Source organism: Aythya ferina, assembly GCF_964211825.1.
Source record: "Aythya ferina genome assembly, chromosome: 18".
NCBI classification, from domain to species: Eukaryota; Metazoa; Chordata; class Aves; order Anseriformes; family Anatidae; genus Aythya; species Aythya ferina.
In genome coordinates this window covers 4,171,754-4,187,151 of record NC_140317.1, presented here as the reverse complement: position 1 = coordinate 4,187,151, position 15,398 = coordinate 4,171,754, and the positions used below count along the sequence as shown (strand labels likewise).

General features: G+C 44.4%; 1 protein-coding gene across 6 annotated transcripts in view; it reads right to left on the bottom strand.

Annotated features, from left to right (window-relative positions):
• Positions 1-15,398, bottom strand: part of TMEM94 (transmembrane protein 94) — a 51,787-nt gene that overhangs the window by 20,067 nt on the left and 16,322 nt on the right. For 4 of the 6 annotated variants that reach the window (XM_084492039.1, XM_084492040.1, XM_084492042.1 and 1 more), the window contains 12 exons: positions 12,077-12,196; positions 11,262-11,389; positions 10,532-10,668; positions 9,701-9,897; positions 8,774-8,925; positions 8,053-8,155; positions 7,651-7,737; positions 7,026-7,142; positions 3,209-3,265; positions 1,267-1,371; positions 552-716; positions 53-262 (listed from right to left, as the gene is read on the bottom strand). In XM_084492039.1, coding sequence (XP_084348165.1) covers positions 53-262; positions 552-716; positions 1,267-1,371; positions 3,209-3,265; positions 7,026-7,142; positions 7,651-7,737; positions 8,053-8,155; positions 8,774-8,925; positions 9,701-9,897; positions 10,532-10,668; positions 11,262-11,389; positions 12,077-12,196 — 1,578 coding nt within the window. Of the gene's footprint in view, positions 1-52; positions 263-551; positions 717-1,266; positions 1,372-3,208; positions 3,266-7,025; positions 7,143-7,650; positions 7,738-8,052; positions 8,156-8,773; positions 8,926-9,700; positions 9,898-10,089; positions 10,254-10,531; positions 10,669-11,261; positions 11,390-12,076; positions 12,197-15,398 lie in introns of those variants that run through there. The other 2 variants (XM_084492041.1, XM_084492043.1) reach the window with 2 other exon arrangements.

Genomic DNA, 15,398 nt, shown 5'->3' with positions numbered 1-15,398 from the left:
TATCTTATAGCTCCACGACAGACTAATTGTGTGCCCCTTCTAGATGTCTTACCTGAGTATGCTCCTCCTCTCCACCCTCTGTGTCCTTACTAAAACTCACGTTGGACCCAGAGGGATGCTTGCTTCTGCTGTTTGGCTTTCGGTGGGCATGGGCGTCGGGAGCCTTTGGAGGGTCACTAGCCCAGTTGTTCCTCTCTTGCTCATTGGTCACATGGACTGCGTCTGCCAGGGAGCCAGAGAGCAAAGCGTCTCTTTCATGGGGCTGCAAGAAACCAGCAAAATGAACGGTGTTGATTCTGTGGCTGAACGTGAACCACTGTCAATTCATAAGCAAAATGTACTGAACTGGGAAGAGAGAGGAAAGAAGAGTCACTGCTTTACAGCTCCTGTAGAAGAGGATCTCATCCTTGCTGCTTCTTAATCTTTTAAGCATAGAATTACAGCCACAGGAGTTCTCTGCTGGCAAAGAGCTCCCTCTGCAATGCTACACTGCATGTCAGTCATGCTGTGCTTAGAGCCAACGTACTGCATTATGGTTCCATTTCCCTCACCTCCTCTTCCATCTCAGGGTGGCAGAAGGACCGCGTAGACAGCTCATCAGTCAGGTCTTCATGGCTATCATGTGGTGGTTCCACCTTCCCACTGAAGAACAGAACAGTCTCTGGGCTGGGGTTTGGCCAGGAGAGAATCCCCTGCTTGTCTACACAGCAGAGCACCTAGAACAACCCACAATACCCCCAAGAAAGTAAAATCTCAGTGAAAACATGTCTTGGTGGTCACAGGCAATTGCAAATACCATGAAGTTGAATAAACACATGGGATGACAGATCATCTTCATCATCCTTCTGTCTTAAGAAACTGCAGAACCTGAGATTTCCCTGCTCTAATAGGATCAATAGGTTGTTTAATACCAATTCTATCTAAGGATATTGCAAAACTAGGCATGGAAACCATGGAAAGGGAACAACTGCTGAACCTGTTTAAGCAGTTACGTGTTTCAGCAGTTACCTTATCAGGACCAGAAGAGGGTTGTAGAACATACAGACATCCTTTTAGATGCCACAGAGTATCTCTAACTATTGTTTCAGCCTGTGAATGTGCTGCTTGGAGAAGACAGTTATAAGCTCTTCTACAAAGACAGGTGCCTGAGAGGTCTCTGATGGTGAATGGATTACTAATAGTCTGTGCTCAGGGAAGGATTGCATGAACAATGCAAATAGAGCATCCACGCAGGACTTCTCCTTCTGACAACCCAGCAATACTCACAGTGACAGATCCCAGGCTGTGGAGCAAGCTGGAAGTGAAGCTCAGAGTTGGGGATTTGCCTTTTAAAACACAGAGGAAGTGGCTCCAGATGCAGCGTATCATTTCCTGCCAAGGGAAGCAGAGGACATCAGCCAGTTAAAGGCTCATTCAGAGAAGACAAGGGGAGAGAAGGAAGAAAAGGAGTACGACATAACCTGCTTTCAGGTTCAGCACAGTGATACACTGTAAGATAAACATCGGTCTCTGTGGGAACCAGTTAACTGATATGGCGCCGATGTTCTCATGGGAAAGGCATTTCTTCCCCGTTCCAAAGGATTCTAAGAAATATTCTGATTGTTGAATTGAGAATTCACTGAAACTACCTTTGTCTATCCAAAAACACAGGAGGAATTTGGAAGGGATTTCTTTTGCAGTGAATCAGCTGCTACCTCTAGGTATTTTTCCCTGAATTAACCCTCATCTCCTTGGATCAAAGAATTGGATGCTCTGCCCTAAGATCAAGGTCATCACCCTGCAAATTGAGTAAGTGGAGTCAGCGTGGTAAAGTGACTTTCCCAAGGTTACTTACTGAGGAAGTGATGTTGGAAATGAAGCCAAGGTGGCCTGACTACTGCATCATTACAAATGAATTGTAATCAACGAGGTAATAAGCAGAAGGAAGGAGATATTTTGCAAAATTAAAATGTCACAGTGGCACCCTACATCTTCCACATGAAAACATTTCAGAGCAAGCCTCTCAGTTCAAACACCAGAGCTATGTTTTTTCTCTGGGCACTCCTAAAGCCAGCAAAGCCAGGTTTGCATTATAATGGTATTTTTCTGCTTTTTAGCTGTTGCTCTGGAATGCTGTCACTGAAGAGCACTTCCCCCCAAAGCTCCTTAGATCTAGTTCCTTAGATCCTCAGGGTTAGTACAGTCATAAGGCCAAATGCAAACAATCACGAGCTATATCAAAGAAGAAAAAAAACACTCTTGTTTAAACCATTTTCTTGCAAGAAAACTTGTTACATAGATACAAAAAGGAAAGAAGCGGATCTTTTAAACTGGGAAGGTCTGCTCAAATCAATCCCATTTTTAATACCTGAAAAACAGCTCGGCCAAATGGACTGGCATAGAAAGACAACAAAATATTCACGAAAGAAAGCATGTGTATCCATGTGCACTCCCCTATGTAGCTGGGAACAACAGGACGTAAATTGATTCTTATAATATCCAGGGATTTTTAATCACTCCTGGAGTCCATCTGCCTCCTTATGGAAATGGGAATCTTAATGCCCGATTAGACAGCAAAGTGTCTTTCCTCTACCTACCTGCTTAATCTGGGTGATGCAATTTATAGAGTGGCCAGATGCAGTTCCTCCCCCTGAAAACTGGTCTTTTCAATGTTTATTTGTTCCAGATTTGGAAGCATTAGTAACGTTCTTAAGCTCATTAAGAAGCCTCTGAAACAGGATCAGACTTTTAGCATGAACATCCTATGCTCCCCGTTCTGCATTTGATCTTGGTGCTGACCCCCATCCTCACTATTCTTTACTTTTGTCTCGAAGGTGTTTCTGGTATAAGCAAAATAGGTCGCTTCTTTCTGACACAGACCATAAAAAGTTTATTTTACTCCTGGAACAGGAGGACTTGAAAGAGGCACTTTCTTCAGGACAGAAAAAAGTTTATTTCAAACCATCTGCAATATTCAGAAAAGCAAAGCTGGATTCAGTATCAAAGTCACCTCGATTTATGGTCACTAGAGCAGCATTTACATGGGAGGATGTAGGAGGAAGACATGCAACCTGCATGCACAGCAAATTAAAGCAGCAAGTGAGTGACAATGGACAACTCGCACAAGCAAAAAAAGGTCTAGGAACAAGCAGGAGTTCAGACAGGAAGGGGAAGGATATCATGAAGTTCTGCAGTGAAGCTGGAAGAAAACAATTCATAATAGTAGTACCTGAGAAGATACCATCTCTGTGTAGCTGCTGAGAGTGTCCTCTGAAAACTTAGCAAGCTGCAGCAAGAGAAGAGACCAGTTACTATAATCGTGCTCAGAAATGTGTCATGAGGAACATCCTTCCCTAAGTACTACACCTTCAGAGAGAAGAAAGCAGGAGTCCTGCTCTGACAGAACTGCTATGCCAAGACAGATCAATAATTCCTCAAAGCAATTAAGTCTTCAATGGACTATGTCATTATCTACTTGTGAAGCACAAAGTGTTTGGTGCTGTACATCACAAACGACACAGTCATTATCTAAATGTCTACAGAGAAAGTAATAGCAATCAGATCCAGAGGAAGCTCTTTCTGGATGGTTATTTTAAGATAGAAAGAGCCAGTATTGACTGAACTGTTTTTAAGCTATACAAGTCAGTTAAAAAAAAAAAGGAGCTAGATGAGCGGTTGTAAAAGCAGGTACCTGGAACACAATAGACACAGAGGAATGAGGGGATGTGGATAGGAAATGAAAAGAAATGAGTTAGAGCAGAGCACTATCATGGGGTTCTTGGAATTACACTGCAAAATTTACTAACTGAAAAACTGTGCATCCAGCATAAAAGAACTCCAAAGTAGATGTGATTTTGAAAACCAGTTTAAATTTAAGTAGATTCATAGGCATAAGTGAATTTAGCAATTCCATTTGTATATAAAGAAAACAATACTCCAAATACTAATGCATATGTCTGGCACTTTAGAAGGGATCACTTTAACATAGCTTTAAAAAAAAGACAAGACAAATCTATCAGAAATTATTTAAACTGAAAAGTATGAAGGATATCTAGGAACTGTTTAAAAATATTTTATTAAAATTTAAAAAGCAACAATCCCATAATTAAAAAAAAAAAAAAAAAAAAAAAAAGAAGTCTGGTCTTGAGAGGGAGTGAAAACAGAAATAGAAGTTAATATAAAAATAAGAACAAGTACACCAGTCCACTGCTTGATAGACAGTGAAATTGCAAATTGTATCGCAGGCAACCAGATGTGTTGAACAGTGCTATTCCTCATTCAGTGACATAATCATCCCATATAATAACCATGAAATGTTTTCCATTTTAACACTAGCTACTGAAACTAAATTTGTTTTAAACCAGCACACTTGGACAACTTTCTGAGTGATACTGTTCGTTTTGAATATGTCTTGAAGCATGGATTAAGACCCAGCACAATGGAAGAAAGCTAACGTGGTGCCAATACCTAATCAGGGCAAGTAGAACAAACCAAGTTACCACAGGACCCCAGACAGACTGATTTCAGACAGAATAACAGAGCAGCTGATATGAGGCTCAAATTAAAAGAACAGAAGTGGAATAATACAATCAGCGCCAAACACCACAAGCATATGGGTAATAAATCTCATTATGCTCTTGTGATTTTTTTTTTGATAGAATTACAAATTTGACTGATAAAAGTAATGCTGCTGATGTAGTACATTTGGTACTTTGACTGGATAAAAAGGGCTTTATTGGTTTTCTAGCAAAACCAGAGTGACACCAGAATAACAGGTCCCATATTCTGTATATTAGAATTCGGCTTTCTGGTGTATCTCCAAATGGAACAGAAACTAAGGAATCATTTGCAATAGGATGTGTTACTGGCTCAGGCAGGGCCAAATTCTAGTTATGTTATTAATAGCCTGACATAAAACACAAAATAATTACTGATAGGGACTGTAAACTATACAAAGATTGGGGAAGGGTCTGATATCAAAAAGAACAGATCATTGTTACAGAGCAATACAGACTGCTTCATAAAAAAGCAAAAAATGCATACCACAAGTTCAAAAATAAGTCTGCACACCTAGCAGCAAAGATGAAAGTTGGGCATACAGAATGAGACTCTAGCTTAGAACACGGTAACTCTGTAAATTATCAGCTGAAAAAAAATGGCCATTTAAAGCAGTGGCTAAAAGATCTAACATGATTCTTTGTGCCATTAACAAGGGAACGTAAAGTCCAAATTATTCCAAAGTTCAGCACAAGCACATCTGATGCTGGAATTTGTGGTTTTTGGAGATTCATAATTCTACAGTGATCCTGAAACACTGGAGAAAGCTAAGAGGAAAGACAAAAGATTATAGAGTTGGAACATATGCTTAGAGTGACTCAAAGTGCTAAAACTGTTCCGTTAACCAAAGAGATGGTAAAAGGGAACGTGAGCAGCTACCACAGAATAGAAATTTTATTGACTTGGCAAAGGATGTTAAAAGTTTTAAGGGCTGGAAATCAGATACTACAAAAACTCTGACATGGAATGTCCATTTTTAGCAGTGAAGGCAAATAATTACTGAAAAAAAACTATCAGAGGCAGTATGAATATTTTCAAACCAATACCAAATCCCTTTCTAAAAGCAATGCTGCTGTAGTCTGGCTATAGTAATGAAACCTGAGGCAGAAGCTCCTCTGGGGAAGCCTCTGGTTTGTGCCATGCAGGATGTCTGACTACCCAGTCACGCAGGTTGCCTATGACCTTAAAAAATGGCAATCAAACAGCTTCAGCGTGGTAGGAGGGGGCAGAAAGTGGAAAAGAGTGTCACACAGGCCAAGTGATTGGAGAGGAAGAGGGTCTTACCTGCTACATTTTGAACAAGGTAGAGAGAAGGAAGGAGTGAAATAGAGAGGCCAAAAGAAGACTGCCCTAGCCAAGAGTGAGAATGACCAAGACACACCACAACGGTTGTTCTGCAGCAACAAGGACGGAGGATCGTGTTTGAGATGTCACAGAAAGAGCTGGTTGGACAGAGTGAGTTGCCTGGACAAGAAAAAGAAGATAGGAAAGAACACAAGGAAGGTGCAAATGTGAGTGACAAGGCAAATGGGTATGTTGAGAATGAGGAAGTAGAGAAGCTGAGAATTTCTGGCTTTTCCCAGCCAAAAAGCAAGGTGTGTAGAGAAAGAGGAGGCTCCAAGGAAGGAAAAATGTGATGCAGAGAGTGGGTGGAAAATGTAAAGAAGAGAAAACACTGAAAAGAGATGGTAAAGGGGCAAACACTTCATTGGGGGAGGTAGCATGTGTCCTCTCTCTCAGGACACAGTAGTCTAGTCATGTAAAACCCGTTGGGGAATGAACAGAAAACATACCCAGGGCCACAGAGACCAAGGAAGGACATGAAGGAGAGAGAAAATCTGTCCCAGCACAGGCATAACAGAACGCAGCAGAGAAAACAAACAACACAGTGCATCCCACCAACACTGCCACTGGGAAAGAACAGGAGACACCCATCAGCACATCTAGTTCAGGATCACACATCCATCAGACTACCAAATTCCAGTCCCCAACACAGCACAATCACCAGAAATTCCTCTTACTCCCTGACCACTGGCAAGGCCAGGCCTGCAAGCCAAGCCCCAGGGCTTCAAGAGAAGGCTGCTCAGCCCACAGGGTATAACAGTGGATTGCGAAGGATCTTGTGTATCCCATTCCTTCTCCATAGCTAAATGTTCCCTAGTTGTGGCCATCACGTGGCATTTATCTTCACGTTGACTCCTCCAGCAGATTGTATTTAGCTGATAGAAACCATATGTCTTGATGAGAGTGACGGATTCTCGGGAGCTTCCTATCACCTTTGGCGTATCTGTAGACAGGCTGAAAAACTGAAACCTGTTCAAGAAGCCATACGGTGCTGCAGGAAGAGGAAATTGCTGGGATACCCAAAGATCCAACAACGTTTTATGATTATGTGAATACATCTGCTGAATTCACTGTGATCGCCTCACAGAGCCCTTCTCATCTCCTGCCCTTTTCTCTGATGTAGCTTGATGTGGAGAGATACCTACCAGTGAGGTGGATGAGGCCTTGCTCATCTGGGCTAAGACTCTGGCTTCTCCAAAGGCTGTAGCAAGAATCCACAGGACAGGAAAGAGCATTGGAAGGATGGGTAGGACACCATTCACCTGAAAAAAGAAAACATCCCGGAATATGATCAAGCACAGAGACAACAAGAAGTCAGATCTGTCACACAACCTCTTTTCCACCTCTGTGAGAGGACAGGTAACAGGCAATAGCAGGAAGTATGAGGAGAGCTTGCACTGGAAGGAGTGCAATGCAGGGAGAAGCACAGAAGGGAAGACACACGCACACTTAAGGGTTTGTAATGAAGCAGGACATGAATAAATCACACTAACTTGCAGCTGGTTTTCCTGCTGAATTTGGCATAAGCTCTTAAAGTTTAAAAGCAAAATGTATCACAGACATATACATACATGGCAAGAGAGAGAGCAAACAAATTAAAGAGCAGTCTAGGAAGAATGGCCGAGGTAGAGTTATCGTCTTGCTCCACTCAGAGCTTTTGGATCCAGTGTGCACAGGATGCTGGCATGGGATGAAGCACGTTGCTGATGAATCAGTCACAGTGGTGCTCTGAGGAGGAAAGGTGTAGCGGAGCTCAACACACTCCTTTACCTGTAGCTGAAGAAGAGTGTACTGCCAGGAAGCAATTCCAGGAGCTTTGAAAATGAAGCGCACAGCATTGGTAATCAGGAAGCCAGCCTGCAATTCAGAGATGACGCTGTCAGCAAATTACCACTACTTACAGGGAAGGAGTTTTCTCTCCTTTGTAAGATTCTCAGCACTAGGAAAAAGTACAGAAGATATACTTGGTCTGCTGCTGCAGTTCTTCCATCCACTCACTGCTAGACAGCACAGCATCTTTGCTCCTCTGAACTACCCAACGTACACACAGTCAGCTAGTTAGCTGCATGAGATAGAACCTGGACACAATTTCCTGTTGATGGCTGCAAATTCTTCACCTTTACTGACAAAACACGGCTATTTTCAACACCAAAAGCTTGAAATGAGACCTACCAGTACAATCGGGACAGCGTATTTCAGCATCACTGACTGTACAGTGAACCTCTCATTATCCAGGGCTGTCACAGGACGTGACAATGCCATTTCCAGACACCACCTGAAAAAATGGAAAAGAAAGCTTGAGATTTCAGCAGCCAAGGTCCTAACCCTGCACCTTCCTCAGATACAAAATTGTGTTCAACCGATGCTATGAAGGGGACCTTTAGAAAAGAAACCAAGATTCAAGAGCTTTAGGAAAGCAAACATCTTTTTCTTGTTTTCCAAAAATGTGGTTTGCTTTCATGCTAACATGGACACATTGATTTTATAATTGCCTCGGGGCCCTGGCCTTTGATTTACAGAAGATGCCACTGCCCAGAGAGTTATCAATTAATCTCTATCCTCAGTCTCAATCTCTAAGATTTAAAACCGTTTCATCTGGTGTCACGCACATTTCTAGCCATCAAAAGCATGAAATCTATGACCTTCCTGCATTGTTCACATTTAGCTGAAAAGTAATGAGCCGAACAGTAATACTTTGAATATATATGCTTTTAAATATCAGCTAAGGAGGACAACTGAAGACAGACAGTAAGAGTCTTATAGTTCTAGAATTCCCAGGTGATGTAAAAGAGACAGCACAACATATTTGGAAATTCCTATACTGGACTGGTAAAATCTCTTACTTTCCTGACACGAGACAGCAGCAAGGACCTAGACAAGCTGTCAGACTCACCTGACATTATCAATTATTGGGGTCTTCAAGACACGGAAGAGACGATACAGCTGAGGATTCTGAGGTCCCTTCTTCACTTCTCCCCGTGGGGAGGGTGGAGGTGAGAAAGGCGGAAAGAGATCTCCTGGCTCCAGAACTATGTGCTCATCATCCTAGAAAAGAAGTCAGAGAGCCCAAAGGCTGCACGGCTGGGGCCTCAGTGGAAGCCTGCTTCGAGGCACTGGACTTTTAGTTAAGCAGGATCCTTCCCACTGCAAGTGACACAACGCATTTGTCATAGTTCTTTCAGCCCTCAAAAATTAATTAGTTGAACTTCTGTTTCAAACTTGAAACAAAATTAAATGCTTGTGAGCCTTAAGCAGTGAGAAGGCACACCTGGCTATTTCAGGAACATTAGCATTTGGAGTGAAAGGTACAATAAACAACAAAGGTAAATCTCAAGCTTTACTTTTTTTCTGAGCTTCTTCAAGCAGCTAAATCTTTGCATAGATCTTGTAATTGATTTCTTAATGTACTTCTACTACAGGTTTTTTGTATTACCTTCTTTTATAATAAATCAGTAGTAAGGGGAAGGCTAAGAGACAAATTTTTATTTCTCCACATAAAAAACAGGACGAAGTAGGGGTTTTGTATGTCATATCCTACTGGATAGATTTATTTCATTTATTGTCAGCAGCACATTACACTTCCCCCTTGACCTGGAAGAGATGGAAATATGGTACTTTGGTATCACATTAGCATCTCCTGTCCATTGAGTTTGGGTGTTCTAGGGAAGATTCAGTCTGTCTAACAAAGCGCTTTCTTTGACTAAACTGGAGTTTTAAAGCATTTTCAAGGCTGGAAGTATCAATCACTAAGACTTAGAGTATTAGCAAGAAAACCCTGGGAAACATGTCACAGGCCAGGGAACCAAGACGAGCAAGTTACCTTAATTCCTCTCAGAGAAGCAAACGACTCCTGGCCTGGCCTCAAAGCAATGACGTCTCCTTCTACCAGCAGGCTCACAGGCAGGTTGACAAGGTGCCCATCCCTGTAGGCCCAGTGGAGGGACCAGGATGGGGCATAAGGCATGTGGAGGTCCGGGTACATGGAGTCTGGCCATTTCACCTCTTTGACAAGTGTATCTGAAAGCACACAGCATGAAGGAAATAAGTGGTAGGACTTCTGGAAGGGCCAATCATACATCGATTCACATCCTATAGTGGCTAAGATCAGTCCATTCCCTGATCTTTTACCATTTCGGTTTCTCCTTGATGGCTTTCCCCACCACCACCACCCTGTACAAAGCACCAAACAGTCATAACCTTGATACATACTTGCACAATGGAAAAGCTAAAGGCTGTCCTTAAAGCTGCCACACTGAAATGAACTGCCTCCTCAAGTTCAAAAGCCCCTGTTGAGAAGATGCTCATGCACAGCAATTTATTTCCTTCTGTTCTATGTTGTGGTACAACCCCACGTATTCTTCTCTCATCATCTGCTGCAAGGCATATATTTTTGTAAGATTTTCGGGATTTGAATTACTCCAAAGCACAGACATAACAGACGCCTACCTGGTAACACACAGATTGGAAGCACATGGCCACGACAGCTCAAAATAGCTATTCCACAGGACAGGCATGAGTAGGACAATTCTCACAGCCTGTGTAACGCAGGGCAAGGCTAGTAAGCTCAATTAATAACGTATGTGATCAGGTTTGGAGAAAAATCCTACGTGCGGGGAACACAAAATCAAATGACAGATGAACAAGAACTCACCATTTATCTTATCAATGATCGTCTGAAGTCTCCTCTCCACCTCTCTGCACTTCAGCCTCTCTTGACGCCCAATCATGAAGAGATCCAAGAGGAGAAGGAAGAAGAGTGCCAGTGCATTAACTATCTCGGCACCTTGGCTTTGCGCAGCAAAACAGAAGAAAGGAGAAAGCAGATGAGGTTTGAGTAAATGAATAGAGCACGCTGCCAGCCACCCACAGAGATAAATGCACACTTGTTCAATTGTTTATTCCTACATCCCACAGAATTATGGCTTAAAAAGAAAAGCAGAGAAGCTATGATCACGCTTCTTTAGGATAACGCCACTAGAAAAGTTTGAATAGAGCTGTCTCGATTCAAAAATACCTTTACAAATAGTCGAGTGTGCTATGGCTCATGTGACAGCACAGTAACTTCTCTTAGGAGACACTGACTTCTCCGGTTTCAAAATCCTTCTGAACAATTGTAATGTCTTAGGATTTTTCAAGATCTAGGAACCCTGCAGAATGAAAATCTCATTCTCTCCACAGAACAATCTCTGGGTCTATCAGAAGCAGAATTAACTTGGCTGAAGTTTTGTGAAAGAGACTGATAGCTACAGAATTACCAGTATGAGTATGCTAACGTTTAGACAGAACGAGGGACGAGGCTGATATGGCAGCCATACACAGTGCCGGGAGGATATAAAACTACCTTTTGCTTCAGTCAACCAGCAAATGATGTTTCTGCTTACCTCCCTTGTGGCTGGCTCCCATAGCAGCACAGCAGCAACAGCACTGCCAGAAGCATCAGAGATGCACCAGGCCAGTGGAAACAGGAGCAACGGTTACCATGGTACAGAAAACTGCTCCTCCACACCTCCTACAAAAGGAGAGCAGCAGAACTGTCAGCATTCGTGGAATACAGAGCCAGGCATTTCAAAAAGCAGAATATGGATCAAGGCAGCCGTTAACAGACACTGCAGGGTGAACACAACTTTGTAAACCCCCTTAGAATGATAGAGAGCACCCCAGGGCAGTTATGGGGATGCTACAGCACTAAAGGTTGCTCAGGGAGTCTGGGTGAACACGTTCATCTTTACTCTTGCTTGGAAGAATGAAAAGGCTTCTGTGCCAGGCTGCCTCGTTGTCACTAACTCAGAAAGAAACACTTTTAACATTTAAGGAGTGTGAATAAACACTAGCACTTTGTATTCAGTAGGTGCCAGATATCTCAGGGGACAAGGGGAGACTGTTGGGTTCCACAGCCCTTTCTCTCAACCTGGTAGGGCTCCCCTGTGCACGCTGCCACCAGTGGCTCTTGAAGCCCTTGGATCCTTTGCAGCTGAAGCTAAGCTCCTGTAGAGCTCCAGCCATCAGGAGAAAAGCACTGAGAGAAATATACCCTTAGGTAATTCCTTGCTCTGGTCCCAAGGACTTCAGCATTTCTACACCCGGAAACTCTGCGGCAGCAGGCAGGGAGGGAACACAGCCAACTTCCACTTAATCCTCAGCTTTGCTTTGAGAAGGGGAGAGGGAGCACCCAACCTTGTGCTGTTTGGCGCCTCACCTTCCACGAAGTTACTTTCTTCCGTTCCTTCTGATGCCCCTCCAGCAGTGCTGACAACTGGTCTCTCAGGATTGTGAGGGCTTTCTTTGTGCTAAGGCCCAAACTTGAGGTCATCTCATCCTGAAGAGACAGAAAAACAAACTGCTCAGTGCTTTCCTATTTTCTTTTCAGGCTTGTTCCTAGTGGCTGGCTGAGCACATTATTGTGAATGCCTCTTGCTGATCATCACCGGTCTGATTCTCCATTTCCCTGAAATCATCTTCCCTCCTGTGAACTTTAGACTGCTGGCTGGAATTGGAGCACCTAGATAGCATCAGGTAAACAAACCAGTCCTGACTGTGTCAGATAAATACTTTATCAAAGCACAATACAAAGTCATTTCTGCAAAACAAGATTCTAATCAGCAGAGGCTGGAAACGATACAAAGGGAGACTGATCAGACAGCACAACACAGATGGTCATGGTAGACTTTTAATGACAGAGGATGGACTTTGCTAACAGTAGTAACAACAAAGTAGTAGAATACCTGCAATTCTAAACAAGAGTGGTCTGATTTCCTCAGCTGCTGATTACCATTTTTGGTTATAAATCCTGCCTCTGTGGCTATTTTGACGCAGAATTCCCCAGAGGTAAGTACTTGGTTGTGCATCAGTTCAGGAGGAGACACGACTCCAGCATCAACTGTTTTACAAGAGCAAGCCCTGGAGTTTTTAGTGCTGAATTGTGAGAATATACAGAGGAGGCAATTGGGCTTGAAGGAAGCACGTGCTGTCCAAAGCACTGCTGCTTCATTGTTTAGCAAAGGGGCAGTAACCCAAGGGAGTACTGTTTGGACAACACTGATTTGAGTTGCTTATTATCAAGAAAGTGGGGTACATGCTTGCTTTTCTGGGGCAAGAACACAAGCATTTACCTTCCTTTCAAATCACTGAGACTGCTGAGAGGTACTGGGGGTACCAGATCACTGCAAGTGAATCAAAAAGGAAACGCAGGCAGGTGGCTACAGCAGATACCACGGCACTGGTCAAGCAAAGCTCTCGTTTTCATTTTGTGCTCTAATACAAACACCCTGACGCTGCATAGCACATAGGATATCCTGCACAATAGAAGTGCTCAGGTGTACCACGCTGTTTGCAGAGCACAGACCTACCGAACACAAAGCAGGCAGGAAGCTTCCTCCTCCGGCCCCCCCCAGCGTGCCACACAGCCCAGCACACCCAGCTGAGGCAGGAGCTGCAGCCTTTCCTGCTGTGGCAGCCACCAGCTCTTACCAGCCCTGCAAAATCCACCTCGGTCTCAAACTGCAGCAGCTCAGGAGCCGCACGCATCCACAGCCAGCTCTGCAAGCGCATCTCAGCTCTGACTGGCACTTTTCTTCCTGTTCCTTAACGGAGTGGTTTTGTGATAAGCGTTCACTGGAAACCAGCCTCAGACTTCAAACCCGTTTGCAGTGATGATCCAACCCAGAACTGTATCGGGGTGTCAAGGAATGGCAGAGAGCTGCTCTCCAAACTGTCATCTATCACACACACACCCCTACCTACCAAGGACAATTGGAAACAGCAAATTCTGGCCACGCAGAGTCCAGCACTGCTGCTTTAGCTGCAGTTTTAGAGCACTAAAAATAATCCTGCTGTAGTTTTCATTCTTTGTGTCAGTTTTAGGACTAGAGGAAGCGGTTCCGTGTTGTTCTTGGAAGCAGCCCAGGTAACATCAGCACAGGGCTAAACATCTCCCAAAGGCTCCCAGAGGAGAAGAGGGCAGGCAGCATAGCTGGCATCGGGTGTGCCACTGCACCGAGGGAGTGGTGCAAGCAGGAGTGCAACGCGGGGCGAGCAAGGGACACGGAGGTTGCTCGCTGCTGGCTGTTTGTGGCATAGCAAAGCACCCACAACAGCATTTACTCTTTCTTTTCAACACAAAGAAAGCAGTCAGGTAGATAAAAGACAAACTGAAACGCAAGAGTAAGGGGGACTCGAACTGAAAAGCAAGGTCAAAAAGGGAAAGCTGTGCTCAACGCCAACGTCCAGTGCAGCTACACGCTGCCTACAAAGAGAAACATCACAGCAGGCAGCGAGCAGGAAAAGGGAGCAAATTCAGGGGGGATCAGAAAGGTTCCTGCAATCCTTGCACACCTGCTCCCACCTTCACACAGCTGGGAGGGTTTTGCTGCAGGCTCATCCGAGGGAAGGGCAGGAAGGCACAAAGCGAGGCAGATGGAGGAGGTGAGGAAGGGCGAGTGCAAAGTGTGGCAGGGCTGAGGAGGAAGCATAGCAGGAAGGGCAGATTTTCAAACACTCGTCTTTACGCTTAAAACGTGGAGTATTTGGCGAAGCAGGCAGCCAGAGCCAGGCTGGTAAACAAACACTGTAATAATGTGAGTGCGAGGCTGCCTGTGGTGACTCAGAAAACTGTAGGTGAGCATCAAGGGAACGCACTTGGAACCAAAGAAAGAAAGGGACAGGCAATAAAAGACACCCTGGGATCCCGCAAAGGGCAGCTGTAGGTTTTTGCAACAAGATCTACCCTGCTAAGTCATCAGCTGCTAATGAGGCATTTTTCAGATGCCCCAAAGTAAACCTTTCCGCGTGGCAAAGCGAGGCGCTCTGAAGCTGTCCCAGAGGGATCCCTGCAGCCTTTCATCAGCTGCAAATGCTCTTCCTGCCACAGAACGGGAGGTGAGCACCCCGGGGTGAAGAAGGCCACTCACCGGAGGTGTCAGTTCATTACTAAAAACCCCAACGTTCACATCTTTGCTTTGGAAAGTCGCGTTCAAAGACTCATCTGCTAACTTTCAAGTCAAAGCACACACAGCTAGACAACACCAGCCCACCCAGCTGCCCGTATTCAGCACGGGGCTTCTGCTGAAGAAGAAGAAAAGAAAAAAAACAGGCAATGAACTCCAGGTTGCAGTGAAAGCAAAGCCCTGATGGATATCACGAGGCCTTTTAAAAGGCTGTACTTTCCTTTTGCCCATGCCTGAAGGGAAAAAGTCCTGAGGAGAAAATGAGCAGTTGCTTCCTCCTTTACCCCGAGAGGCCCGGAGAGCACACGAGGCTCTGTGAGTGCACTTAGGGCTCTTCTGGAGCTCACCCGGCCCCAGCTGTGACAGCCGGAGCCCGAGAGGTGTGACCGAGGCCGGGTCAGTGTGGGATGATTGCTACCCTCTGCCTTGCCTGATGGTGCCTCTCTCAGGGCTGTAATCTGCAGGATGGCCATTAAGGAAAAAGCAGCCGGAGCAGGAGGTATTTCTGTACACGTGATGCTGTTTTCTAGAAGGAACGAACGCGCTGAAGGCTGAACAGGAGGCTGAAAAGATGAG